Source organism: Gracilinanus agilis, chromosome 3, assembly GCF_016433145.1.
Source record: "Gracilinanus agilis isolate LMUSP501 chromosome 3, AgileGrace, whole genome shotgun sequence".
Classification (NCBI taxonomy): domain Eukaryota; kingdom Metazoa; phylum Chordata; class Mammalia; order Didelphimorphia; family Didelphidae; genus Gracilinanus; species Gracilinanus agilis.
Window position 1 is genome coordinate 415,843,663 of NC_058132.1, and position 14,497 is coordinate 415,858,159.

At 34.4% G+C, this 14,497-nt stretch overlaps 1 protein-coding gene across 1 annotated transcript in view; it reads left to right on the forward strand.

The window, feature by feature from the left end:
* Positions 1-2,693: 2,693 nt before the first annotated feature.
* The window catches only part of TMPRSS3 (transmembrane serine protease 3), a 53,437-nt gene continuing 41,633 nt past the window's right edge, over positions 2,694-14,497 (forward strand). Inside the window, 2 exon segments of the mRNA XM_044669235.1 lie at positions 2,694-2,747; positions 2,750-2,918. Coding sequence (XP_044525170.1) covers positions 2,694-2,747; positions 2,750-2,918 — 223 coding nt within the window.

Genomic DNA, 14,497 nt, shown 5'->3' on the forward strand with positions numbered 1-14,497 from the left:
CTGGGGAAATTGTAGTACCCACAACAGTAAGAGGGAATTTAAAGCAGGGATAGATTTAGAGGAAAAAATAATGAGTTCCATTTTGGACATGGTAAGTTTAATATATCTACTGGGCAAGGTGTTTGAAAAGAAGAAGAAGTTGTGAGACTGGAGGTTAGAAGAGAGGCTGAGTTGAAAAGTAAATTTGACAATCATCAGTCCAGAAATCATAATTGAATCCACGGGACCTAATGAGATCACCAAGTGAAATAATACAGAGGGAGAAGTACAGAAGGTGTGGCACATAGCCCTGTGCAATACCTATAGTTATTGAGAATGACTTGCAGGAAGATTGAGCAAAGACTGAGGAGTGGTCAAATAGGCATGTGGAGAACCAGAAAAGAGTAGTGTCATGAAAACCTAGAGAGAAGAGATTATCAAAGAGAAAAGGATGATCAACACCATCAAAACTGACAGAAATTTCAAGAAAAGCTGTAGAAATTACATTGTTCCAATGAATCATTTAGAGAGATTTTTAGAAGCAATAATTTTATGTCCTCAGAGTGGAATCCTTTTGGAGCCTTGGGCAATTCAATCAAGGAAACAAAATCTTGGGGAAAAAAGAATTATGATACTCTTCTTCTGTAAGACAGCAGAGCAGATTGGAAACTTGGTGCTTCTCCTCATCACCCAAGGAGGCTTGATACTAGGCAGGAGAGAGGCAGAATATAATCATAAAGGACTCAGTTTTCCATTTCACAATCTAAGAGGAGGCTGAACACCAAGTTATATAATACCTGAGTCCCTTTATCGTAGCCTAATATTCTTTTGGTATAAAACACTGTCTCTTTCCAATATAGGTCATAGGTAAGGAAAGTTACATGGAGGTGAACTTAAATCTCTACAAGATAAGAGATTGAACTGTCTCGAACTTAAGCTTCCATAAGGTAAGAGATTGAACTATTTATCTGTATAATTTACTTTGTGAAGTTCCATATATGATGGGGTTTTGATATGATATGATAATTCCTTTGGGGTTTCTCCCTCTTTACACAGAACAGGTACAGACTTGGATTCATATGATACATATTTTTCACATTATGCCATTTTGAGAACAAGCCAGGAAGTAGCAGACCTCCATCTGAATTCACTTAACTTTGTTTTTAGACATGAACTGCTATAGTGGACTATGAATTTCTCCAGATCAGAAATTTAGTTTTACTAAAGAGGAGAAATTTTATGTCTTAGTGCCTAAGGAAGAAACTTTTTAAGGAAGTGTGTACTTTGTTTTAAGTAAATAAATAAGTAGCAAGGTAAATTTAGTTTCTAATTCTTTAACCCTAAATCATATTTATCACTATTTTTATTGGACCAGTTAAATAAAGGGGGATAACAAGCTCATCTTCAGCTCTAGTGAGAAACTGCCATTGCACTATATCTAGCTTCCTGGGCTACTCTTAATGAAAATTAAAACAATCTATTCAAAAGATTCTTTTTTAAGAGGTCCCTGAAAGGGTTTGATTACCTTACCTGCTCACACTAATTAAAAAAGAGGCAGCCCTTTTTTTTTTCACCTTCCCCATTTCTGTAGTCCTGCCATCTAGGCTATCAGATATCTATATCCGTAGACAGCTTGAATTTCACAGACCGCAGCAATAATGCCATTTGTTACAATTACTGAGCCTGCAGTGCCTTGTGAATTGGTGGAAATATTTCCAAAGCGGAGTAATTTGTTAGACTAGTTTTTCATTGAGTTGATTTTTATAATGAAAAAGGAAAGCCCTTTTACTCTGAATGATGAATTCTCCAGAAATGGTGAGTAACATGGGGGTGGACAGTGACGCATTTTTGAAAGGAAGAATTCCTTGTATTCTTCGGTGTGCTACAAATTTAATTATTGGTTTGAGAGAAAAAATTCTCACTCATAACTCTTATATTTCAAAATTTATTTTACATTCTTTCCTTTCTTCTTTTCCTTCTTTCTTTCCTCTAAATAATTTGCTGAGTGCTGATAGCAAGCTGTAGATAGTAGTTAGAATAAAAAACAAAATGGCTGAAGTATAAACATATGAGTTACATTGGATATTCCTCACAGCTAATAGAATGGAGAAAGGGAAGAGGAAATCTCAACATGTTCTTATTTGGTATTCAACTATGCCTTTTAAAAGAGATTGAACACTAAATTTGTGTAATAGGGAACTGGCCTGGCCAGTTAATTTAAGACCAACCCCAGGATGTCTGTTACACATTTTATGTAGGTTAATGAAAACTACTTTGAAACATTCCTAAAAAAAGAGAACAGAAAAATAAAGCAATTAAGAATAATGTCAAACATCTATTAAGATATATTTGTTAAGTTCGTGTAAACTAAAACTATGCAAAAGTTCTTGTCCTCTGAATTGAGGAATAGATGGAATTCTTTGATTAGGGAATCCTGGCTATGCTATTGTTGTTATTGGAAGTGAACTGCCCCCAGTTTCTTTAGACTTTGTTGCATACTGGCAACTAAGGGGACAAAAGTGCCCAGCGCTAGTATTCGTTTTTATTCTTAATTAAGGCCATATATTTAATAGCCAATTTTTTTTGTATATAAGTGGAAATACTATATTTAGAATTATCTTCAGAATTAAAATTTATGATAGTTGCAGCAGCTTGACTGCAGCCAGCACTCTTGAGAAAGTCATTGGATCCACTTAATGAAGAATAGCCTAAAGATGATCACAAGACAGAGAGTCACCAAAGATTTGAATATTTTCTCTTTTCCTCTTTCTCTCTCTTTTTTGAAAAGGAGGTGGAAGTGGAGTTGGAGACCAACCAAGGAGGTCCTGAAGTAGTCACTGGGACTAATCCTGACATGTCAACATCTGAGACCCCTTTTTCTTTTAGATCGTTTTTTGGTTTTGATGATTTAAAAATGGGACCTGGTGAAATTGGACCAGGTAGGTTTTCCTTCTCTCATCCCAATGGTTAATGCTGTAGAATATGCCTTTCAATCTCTCCAGGTGTTCTTTTTCCCATGAGAGTAGAGCATAAGCTTCTCATCACAAAATACTAGAGCTAGAAAGAAAAACAAGTGATTTCTTGGTTCAGCACCCCTGCCACCTTTAGCTAGGTAAGGAATGAATAATTATTTAAATTTTTTATTGAAGATTTCAAGAGATTAAGTCTTCCTTCAGTAGTTTGTTGCTGTGTTTTATTACGATAAGCAGATTCTCTCTCCTATCCCTTTTTGGACACATTATGATAGGGAAATTCCTGTGAGGAACTTCCTTTACCATTTCAAGATGGGCACCATTTCTTGCAGAATTTCTAAGGGCTCCTAAGATTATATGACTAGCTCAGGGTCAGAAAGAGCCTCAAGTCTTTCTGTGAGGCAAGCCAACCCATTGCCTCTCCCTACACTATTAATTCTTTCTCATTTCCATCCAAATATTCTACTTTAATTTAAACCATTTTTCTCTGTTAGTCTTCTAGGAATAAGGAAGCATCAGAGTTATGATGTAGAGGAAAGAACATTTAATTTAAAAATAAAAGACCCAGATTTGAGTACTTATGCCTCAAAGTAGCCATGTGACCTTACATGAGTATTACTCTGAGATTCAATTCTCTCATCAGTAAAACAAGTATAATAGAACCAATATTATGTATTTCACAGGATTATTTTGAGGAATAAATATGTAAAATGCATAAGAAGAAAGTGCTTTGCAACATTAAAGCAGTATATAAACTGTTTTATCCATTTGCAATGTTTGTCATAATGATATGGCTGTCCCTCATTCAGACCTTTGATAGAAATAAATCATCACCCCTCATTACTATGGTTCAGATCAGATTGATTCTTGTGTGAAAGCAGGTGCTTCATTTTATGTTTCCAGAAATATTTGTAGGAGGTTGGGGGAAGGAGGAGTAGAAGGAATTATATTTTGTACCTATTCTCTGATGTATGGAAAGACAAATTGCATAAATTATTTCAATTATGAATGAATTAATGAAGTGGCATTTATCAAGTGTTTACTATGTGCCAAGTTCATGCTAAGCGAATAGGGACATAAATACAAAAGCAAAAAACAGGTTCTGCCCTCAAGATACTGAATTTTAATGTGGGAAAATAACCCCCCATTAGTAGTATCCAAAAGGAGCTTTGGGCTGAGAATCCTACCTGTGTTTGTGAGTAAGGCTATTGGGGAATAAGTTGACACACTTTATCTAGGAAAATATCAAGTTTGATATGATCATAGTTCATAGTGGTTCATAGTTTTAGATCTGAAGAAGAGTGGGTAAGAAAAATGTTCTTAGTTAGTAAAGAGATATAACCCCTATCCCAAGGTTTATTGGCATGAGACTCTTATTAGTAAAGATGTATGATCTGCCTTGCATGAAGGCCAAGGAGAAGTTGGTGAGAAGCAAGAGACTTTAGTTCTCCATCAGACCCTTCTGGAACTCTTCAAGACCAGCCCCTTTGGCTTCAAGCTTCAGTATTCTTCAGGACTCTTCAAACTTCAAGTCTTCTTGAGGATTCTTCAAGTGTTGGGTTGCTTTGAATGTTTCTGGCTTCCAACTTTAAGAGAGAAGATGGCAGAGGCTAAACCCATTTCATGTTGCTGAAGGAAAAGATTGTAGGAAGTCATAAAAAGAGTTAGCAGTCTCTATAATGTCCATATTTCTAGGTGTTTTCCTTTAGGTAAGAAGGAGAATTTCTTTTTTGATTGAGCTGAGCTATGTCACTCCCAATAGGAGAGTTCCTTTACTCTGTCTTGTTTAATATATATTCTCCTATGTATACTTTCTTTGGTATCTGTTTTTTTATGGCTTGGGTAAATATTTTTTTTTTTGCTATTTGTTATGTGTATTCATTGTGGAATTCATATTATGTGGGCAAGGAGTCCAGGATAGCTAGGTGGTACAGTGGATAGAGCCTTGAGGTCAGAATGAGGAAGACACATCTTAGTAAGTTTAAATCCAGCTTCTGAAACTTATTAGCTGTGTGACCCTGGGCAGGTAACTTAAATCCTGTTGTCTCAGTTCCTCATCTGTAAAATGAGCTGGAGAAGGAAATGGAAAAGCACTCCGATATTTTGCCAAGAAAATCCCAAATGAGGGCACAAAGAGTTGGACATGATAGAAATAAATGAACAACAATATGCAGAGTCAAAACTTGGACATAAAACTTGGGATCTCCCATTCCCCTTAATAGTGACAAAGAAATCAGAAGTTAGTTGAACCCCTAAATCATATCCTCTAAACTAATAATATTTAGGGTAGCAGATAAATATAATTCTAGTCCAGTACCCTTCTCTCTGAGAAAAGCAGGGTAGTCTCCAGCCTATTCTTATTCAGGCAGGAATGAAAGTCTCCCTTGAAGAAGAATGGGAATAGAAGAGTCTAGAGATGTCTATTCTGCCTCCCTTTGGGTAACACCATGATAGACTTCTTATATGTGGACCTCTCTATATCTGAGGATTTTCCCTATAGAAATTATGGAGGACATAGCTAAAGTGGAGAGAGTGAAGTGAAGCATGACTGGGGCTTTCCTGAAATTATATTCTGGGAAAAGCAAGTCACCAGCCAGGAGAATGAGGTCCAAGAGCAGAAGCTCCTCCAAGTCATAGTTTCTAGTGTGGGCCTGAAGAGATCATGGAGTGGGTGATACGAGTAAGAATCTCAAAGGACTTAAAATAATTTTTTTTTAATTTAGAATATTTTTTCATAGTTATATGATTCATGATTCTCCCCCACCCCCTCCCCCGCCATTTCCCTTCCCTCCCCCCTCCTGGAGCTGGCAAGCAATTCCACTGGGTTATACATGTATCATTGTTCAAAAACTATTTCCATGTTATTCATATTGGCAGTAGAGTGATCTTTGAACATCAAAACCCCAATCATATCCCTATTGAACTACATGATGGATCATATGTTTTTCGTTTGCATTTCTGCTCCCACAGTTCTTTCTTTGGATGCAGATAGCATTCTTTCTCATAAGTCCCTCAGAATTGTCCTAGATGATTGCATCGCTGCTAGTAGAGAAGTCCATTACATTCGATTGTGCCACCATGTTTCAGTCTCTGTATACAATGTTCTCGTGGTTCTGCTCCTTTCTCTCTGCATCATTTCCTGGAGGTCTTTCCAGTTCACAATGGAATTCCTCCAGTTCATCATTCTTTTCAGCAAAATAATATTCCATAACCATCAGATACCATAATTTGTTCATCCATTTCCCAATTGACAGACATCCCCTCATTTTCCAATTTTTTGCCATCACAAAGAGTATGGCTATAAATATTTTTGTACAAGTATTTTTCCTTATAATCTCTTTGGGTTACAAACCCAGCAGTGGTGTGGCTGGGTCAAAGGGTAGGTATTCTTTTAAAACCCTTTATGTATAGTTCCAGATTGCCCTCCAGAATGGTTGGACCAATTCACAACTCCAACAGCAGTGTATTAGTGTCCCAATTTTGCCACATTCCCTCCAACATTTATCACTTTCCTTTGCTGCCATATTGGCCAGTCTGCTAGGTGAAAGGTGGTATTTTAGAGTTGTTTTAATTTTAATTTCTATGATCAGGAGGGATTTAGAACACTTTTTCATGTGCTTATTGATAGTTTTGATTTCATTGTGTGAAAACCGTCTATGTCCTTTGCCCATTTATCAGCTGGGGAATGGCTTTATTTTTTGTAAATTTGACTTAATTCCTTATATATTTGGGAAATTAAACCTTTGTCTGAGAGTTTTGTTATAAAAATGTTCTAGTTTGTTGCTTTCCTGCTAATTTTGGTTGCATTGGTTTTGTTTGTACAAACCCTTTTGAATTTGATATAATCAAAGTCATTCATTTTACACTTTGCAATGTTCTTTATCTCTTGCTTGGTCTTAAATTCCTTCCTTTCCCATAAATCTGACAGGTATAGTATTCTATGTTCACCTAATTTATTTATGACTTCACTCTTTATATTTTTCATTGACCCATTTTTGAATTTATCTTGGTATAGGGTGTGAGATGTTGTTCTAAACCTAATTTTTCCCATACTGTTTAAAGGACTTTTTAAAGCAATCTCTTGATTTATTTATTCAGAGTCATAGAGATGGCTATGAAAGAAAGGATCATGTGAGAATTTGTTCCAAGCTTCAAAGAATGTTAAAGTGGATATTACTTTAATAAATACTTCATTAAGCCATCTAGACTACTGATCTAAAGAGAAACACTAAGAGCTATTTCATAACTATTGCATTTTATTTTCTGGCTTTCTCCTTGAGAAAGAAAAAAAGAGCAGGGGCTCAATAGTCATATCAGCTCCATTTTATTGCTAGTGTGAAACCACCAAGGCCTGCCAGAAGATGGAAGATATTAAGATAGGATAATGATGCATCAATAGGAGAGCAACCAAGTGCCAATTTAGCATTTCTATATCAGAAAACAAAAATCCTAAATGTGCTTTTAAAAAAACTATAACCTGTACAATGAAATATGTTCTACTTAATGATGTAGTGCCAAATTAAGAAAAAGAGAACAATGCAATACAGTAACTTGAAGTAACACATTTAAATTTATTCATTTATTACTTAGAGCTAAGATTCTCGTGAACTTCTTTGATAGTCTTACAAAAGATTTTGGACCCCTTCTCTGAATATTGTTTTTGAAAGCGTAAATTGAAATATACAAAGAAACCAATTTTATTAAAGACCTAGATTTATTAAATTATATTTTGTTGTTATATATAATGACATTTTATGTTATATAATGGTATATAATATATTATTATGTATACATATTACACTTTTATTAAAGATTTACTTTTTCTCATGCAATTTCACAGAACCTTTGAAATCTACATATAGATTTCAGCTTAAGAACCCCTGAAGGAGGAGTTTTTCTGTTCTCCATATCTTATGAATCTGTTACTTTGTTCTTCTATTAAGTGGTCCTCCTCCTTTTCATCATTAGTTAATTAAGCATAAAAGTAATTTTACCTATTATCTTTTGTCACACCTCCTTACTTTCTATTTGAACATTAACTGGTTGACATTCAATCTTTATGTTTCATTTTTGTGAATATATGCCATTTTCTCTTTTTTTTTTCTTATGGGTTTGAGGTAGAATTCCAAACCTTTAATTTGCATTTCTCTAATTATTAGTGATTTAGATCAGTTGTGTCAAAGTCACAAAGAGAGACCACTGAACTATACATAAGGATTCCTGCAGGCTGCATGTTGATGTAGTTTTAAAATATATTATTCATGTTTTATTGTATTTTTATTTCGTTAAATATTTCCCAATTGCATTTTAATCTAGTTTGGGTTTTATTTGGGAGTACTGTGAACTGCATAAGAACCCCAGCCCACATACGTGACACCTGATTTGAAGCATCTTTTCATGTGGTAATTAATAGCATGACTTTCTTTACTTTGAAAATTGTTAATTCATATCCTTGATCATTTATCAAAAAGCATGGAAGAAGAAGCCTTTAAGGAAAGCTATGGAGAAGAAAGTGAGGATGCTATAAATGAAGCCAACAAAACAAAGATGATGTTCGAAGAGGTGTCCTTGGTCATAGCCCCAGGTGTCAAAGAATGACTTGTTCTTATACATTTGAATTAGTTCCTTATATATTTTAGAAAGGAGATCTTTATCTGGGAAATAGTTTGGAAATAGTTTTTTTCTAGTTAACTTCCATCTAATCCTAGATACTTTGAGGTTTTCTTTTGGTGCAAAATTTTTTTAAATTTGGTTTAATCAAAATTCTTTATTTGATATTCTATGATCCTCTTTTTTTCTTATTTCATTATGAACGTAGATCATGTTGTTATTAAAAATGATGCGTTTATCCATTTGTTTATCCATTTCTTTTATCCCCCAAATTCCTGAAATTTAGAAGTTGTCTATGTTTACAGATCCAGCGAAGAAAAAAGGGCCAACCTTTTTTTTTTTTTTTGCCGGATCTCAGAGGGAAATGTATATTTGGAATTGGGGAGATGCCATTTAAAAGTATGTTACAAATTTTCTATGGACACGTGGGGACTATCACACTATATTTCCCGTGATTCCAATGGGTTTCTGGTTTCTGGTTCTTTGGGCGTGGGGACGTAAACGTCCCCACGCATAGGACAGTTTAAATGAGAGGAGGGCCTAAAGAAAGCCCTTGGTCTTCCTGAGGAGCTGGTTGGCGAGCGAGAGAGAGAATGGGCTCTGGCGGTAAATATAAAAGATAGGCGCAGTCTTATATATATTTTACCAACATGGCCATGGCTTTAATTAAACTACTAATTTCTCTTATTATATCAGTCTTTATCATTTTTAATCGTAACAATCATAAAAGTGATTTCCTTTTTTCTCCTTTAATTTATGATGTGACTTTTTAAAATCTAAGGCATATATCCATTTGAGATTTGGATATTATCGTAATATATGGTGTAAGATATTGATCTAATTCTAATTTTTTCCAGACTGCTTTCTAGTTTTCTCTATGGTTTTTCCAAATAGTAAGTCTTGATTCTAATAACTGAAGTCCTTAAGAACCTAGGATTCCAATTCACTTGCTGTTGTTATTGTGGTCCCTAACTGTTTCACTGATCAATCTCTGCATTTTGAAACTAGTATCAAATTCCTTTTTTTAATTACTTCCTTTGTAAGTTCCTCCAATAACTATATCCTAAAATAATTTTTTTTCTGTCTTTAGCAAGTAATCCTTTTCTGTTTGATGGCTGTAACGTCAAATAAATAAATTTAGTTAGTATTGTAATTTTTTATTGTATTTAGTTGACTTATACTTGAACAATTAATATTTATTTAATTACTTAGGTCTATTGTCTTTCCATTCTTTTCTCAACTCAGTTATTAAAGTAATTTTCCTAAAGCAATGATCTGCATCACCCTCTATTTGGTAAAGTTCAGTAACTTCCAGTTATCTCCAGGATGTAATATAAATCCTGCCCTATAGAAGTTGGTCCCTTGTTTCTTTTTGTGCTTTTTCATACTTTACTCCTTTCCACATACTTTTTCATTTAATGACACTGGCCACTTTGATGTTCTTTGTTTAAGACATTTCATTTTTAACACTATACATTTTCACAGACTTTTTTCAGGCTTGGAATATTTTTTCTCCTTGCTGCTACCTTTTGGCTTCCCTAGAAATATAAGCCAAAATCCCACCTTCTATAAGAAACCTTTTCCAGTGTCCCTTGATATGAATCTTTTCCATATGAGATTTTTCTCAAATTTATCCTGTATACATCTTCTCTGTACATAGTTATTTGCATTTCCTCCATGAGATTGCAAATTCCTTGGGAAAAGTGACTTTTTTCTTTAATTTTTCTTTGTGTCCTTAAGAAAAAGGATAAAGGAAGGATATCCATTTTCACTTCTATTTGTTATCTTCTTGAAAATATTAACTAAAGGAATAAGAAAAGGAAAAGAAATTGAAATAATATATAGTCAAAAGAGAAACAAATGAATACTTTTTGTACACAATATGATGGCTTATTTAGAAAATCTTAAAGATTCAACTAAAAAAATAATGGGACTGGAATGATGGAGATAGCAATATTTGGATGGTAGAAATGCTTGGTACACCCAAAATGGATATATGATTTAGATATAAAAAGTCACATAAATTAGAGGAGCAAGGAAGAAATTGTCATTTATAAGTATGGCTAGAGGAACCATTCATAATAAAATATGGAATAGAGAGAATTACAGAAGATACAAAAGAAAATTTTGATTATATAAAATTAGTTTTTTCACAAAAAATCCAGCCAGTTTACTTTTTGTTTGATTTTTTAAATGAATAAGGATGAGGGGCAGCTGAGTAGCTCAGTGGATTGAGAGTCGGGCCTAGAGATGGGAGGTCTTAGGTTCAAATCCGGCCTCAGACACTTCCCAGCTGTGTGACCCTGGGCAAGTCACTTGACCCCCATTGCCCACCCTTACCATTCTTTCACCTAGAAGCCAATAGACAGAAGTTAAGGGTTTAAAAAAATGAAAAAAAATGAATAAGGATGAAAATTTCTCTCCTCTCAATTTAAAAGAAAAAGAAAAGAAAAAGAAAACCCACTTAAATATACATAGTAAAGCAAAACAAATTCTTACATTATTCAAGACCAAAAATATATGTCTCATTATGCATCTTTAATCTAATGACTCTGTTTAGAGGTGGGTATGATAGATCATCACCAGTTCATTGTAATTAAACTTTGTCATTTCATTCATCAGCAGCCTTAAGTTTTTGTCTCTACAATCTTGTTATTGTATACATTTTTCTCCTTCTGCTTTCTGAATCAGTTCATACACGTCTTTTCAGGTTTCTATGAAGTCACCTCTTCATTGTTGTCCTCTATGAGTCAAATAGAAAAATGGTCAAAGTTTATGAATTGGAAGTTTTCAAGGAAGAAATCCAAGCTAGCAACAAACATATGAAAAATACTTCAATTAATTAATAATTATTGAATGAAAATAAAAGTAACTCTAATGTTGTACTTCATACTCAGCAGAATTTAAAAGTTTAAATCTTGCCTCTAATACCAGCTTTTTTGAATCTAGGGAAGTTACAACCTATTTCAGACTCATTTTCTGCATTTGTAATACAAGCATACACCAAATTATTTTAATTTTTTCTTTATTATGCTTTGACTCCTTGTACCATCTGAACTTGCTAATTTTTACTTTCAATGGATGATTAAGGACAGGTAGAACTTCTGTTATGCTCCCTCTCAACCCAACTAGATCTCTTTTTGCATGTTCCTTTTTTGTTGTTCTTACCTGGAAAATATGGCATTCAATTTTCTACTTCAAGTACCAATTAGATACTGATATAATCTTATACTTCCTTTCCTTAGCTCTTCACTGCATCACTAATTTTAATTCTTTCATGAAGTTGTTTGACTCTTTTAAAGAGGATCTATTGACAACTCCTACTCTCCTCTCGTGGTTCTTATTATAAAGATGTCTACTTAATGTGCAAGCCACAAAATATCTCTTTGTTTTCTGTAAAATTCTGTGGGAAAATGCATTCATTCATCATTGTCATAGTAGATACGAGTTTTAAAAAATTATTCTGTTTATGATAATCAGTTTGTAAGTTGGATTTGTAATGGCAAACCAAAAAGCATGTGCATCTCCTTTCCAACATCATTTGAGACATTGCTAAATTATTTGTCATCTGTTTCATTACTGAGTATTATTTTTGAAGCTTGTATTAACTGAAAATTTTCTATAATCTTAGGTTCTGCACCTCTTCCTTTTTTCAAATTTTAGTGACTTTTCAATTTTATCTCTCTTTTGGAAAATCGTATAAACTTAAGGATGGAGTTTGTTTGAATGACATGTCCTGGTAAGCAAATATTTTTATGTGAGTTGTTGATAAAATTAATCTTGACAAAAAATCAGTATGAAACATTATAAATTATAAGATATACTTCCAATTATGCACTGATGCATAATGAAAAAATTCAAGAATAGTATCTCCTCTGAGATTCTTTCCATTTTGCCACTCAGGTTTTCATGACAGTTCCCAAAGAAGCAACTCTTTGTGTATCAAGTGGGTATTCACACTTTTATTTTAGCTCACAAGTTTTATCTAGAATACTTCACATTGAGAATTAGTCATTAAACAGCTATAGTAAGAACAGAGATTGTAAAACATCTCCGTACAACCTTCAGGAATATTCTTCCACTAACAAAGTATGATCTGAGTAATAACCATGAGGGTTACATATAGGAAATGCATATGGACAGGACTACTTTCAAGTCTAATATCCCAAGGCTATAATGACCTTTTGCTCTATATGAAGTACTCACAAAATTCTTCAGCTGGAGCAGTATCTCTGCATGGTAGTTTTCTCTGCTAAGCTACTAGGGTTTATTTCTCTTTACCATTCAGTTCTTGAATTTCAGTTCTCAAGTTTCAGTTCTCAATTTTATGGATTCTCTGAGTCCATATCTACATCCCATCTCTTTCCCAGAGGTCACACTCCTGGAAGATTTATCCATTTCAGTCTGTTAGGTATGTCCGTACTCCCTTAACTGAGCCTTGAACTTTCTCAAATTGACTTTCCAGTTGATGGATTATATGTTTTCTTTTTGACAAGTAGATTCACATGATGAATGTGTGTGTATGTGTGTGTGTGCATGTATGCATGTGATAGGACCAATATATAACTGGGTTCTCTTCTCCCCCCAAATGACTTCAGCCCTAAAAGGAGGAAAAACAGGGCTTGATTAGGGGACTGGACAAGGCTATCCGCACTGAATCATTTCCAGCAGATGTGGTGTTGGTATTTCTGCTTTATTCTTGGGTATTTTTGTCATATTTAACCAAAAACAGGGTAGAGTTCCTCTATATAGGTCATGATGATGGTAGTTTTATGTTGAGTAAGTATGCGACTTATGCTACTCCACTTATTTCTGTGACTCTTAGAAGCAGTTGCATTATTACTCTGTGGTGCTAACCCAGGATGTTATTGCCAGAGCCTAATTAACCAGTATTTCAGGGATCCACAGGTATCCTAACAGCTTCAGACACCAAGACTCACTCTAGTCAACAAAAACTTCTCCTTATACCCCTTTAACTCCACCAACCTTCATGGAATGGTTGACAGGTTGGACTTTTAGGAGGTTGTTATAGTAATAAGAGCAATGATCATAATAATAATAATAATTAGTAGTAGTAGTCATAGTAGAAAGAGCACTGCTTTGGGAGTCATAGGTTTGAATGTTGGTTCTTCCACTTATCATCTGTGTGACCTTTTGGCAAATCACTTAACCTAACTGGGCATGTTTTTCTATTTGTAATATGAGGGAACTCAGAATGATTTTTTTTGGACTCAAGTCTCCATTCTTTGACTCTAGATCCGAAGAAGAGACAACTTTTCCTAGTAGTTTCATTGTAAAGGAAAAAATGTTCAAGATAGCTTGAGGGGAGAAAAGAGTTAAGTGAGGATTTTTAAATATTAATTTTTATTATCTTTGAAAGGATGAGGGAGACCTGGGCATATTTGTAGGCTGAGGGAGAAAGGAGATAGAAAATAAGAAAAGACGGAAGGTTAGTTAAAGAAAAAAATTGCCTAGATGGATCTTGTTATTAAGGGCACAAATAGAAGGGTTTGGCTTTGAAAGAAGGATTGACTTCCTTGTCTGAAAGTAGAAGAGAGAATGGTAGATGATATAAATGGGGCAATGACTGGTGGCCTCTATCTTTTCATTATGACCGATGACCTCTTTTCTTAGTAAAGTAGGAGGCAAAGTTTCTAATAGAGAGCAATATCCTCCTTCCTCTATTTAAGCTAGGACATTTTTTTTACCTCATAGGTAGTAAGGCAATCATTCTTACTGCATTAACTCAGGGGACTAAACAAAGCAAATATGAGGGACTCCAAGGACACTCTGATCCTTGGCTGGTGGATTATGATGGGCAATTTAGGCAAGGGAGCTTTTCTCACTTGAATCAACTGTCTTCAATACTTGTCCTTGTTGAATATCCTTTTCTTGCTATGGTAAGTCACTTTTTGTTAACTGTTGAATGCATTTTC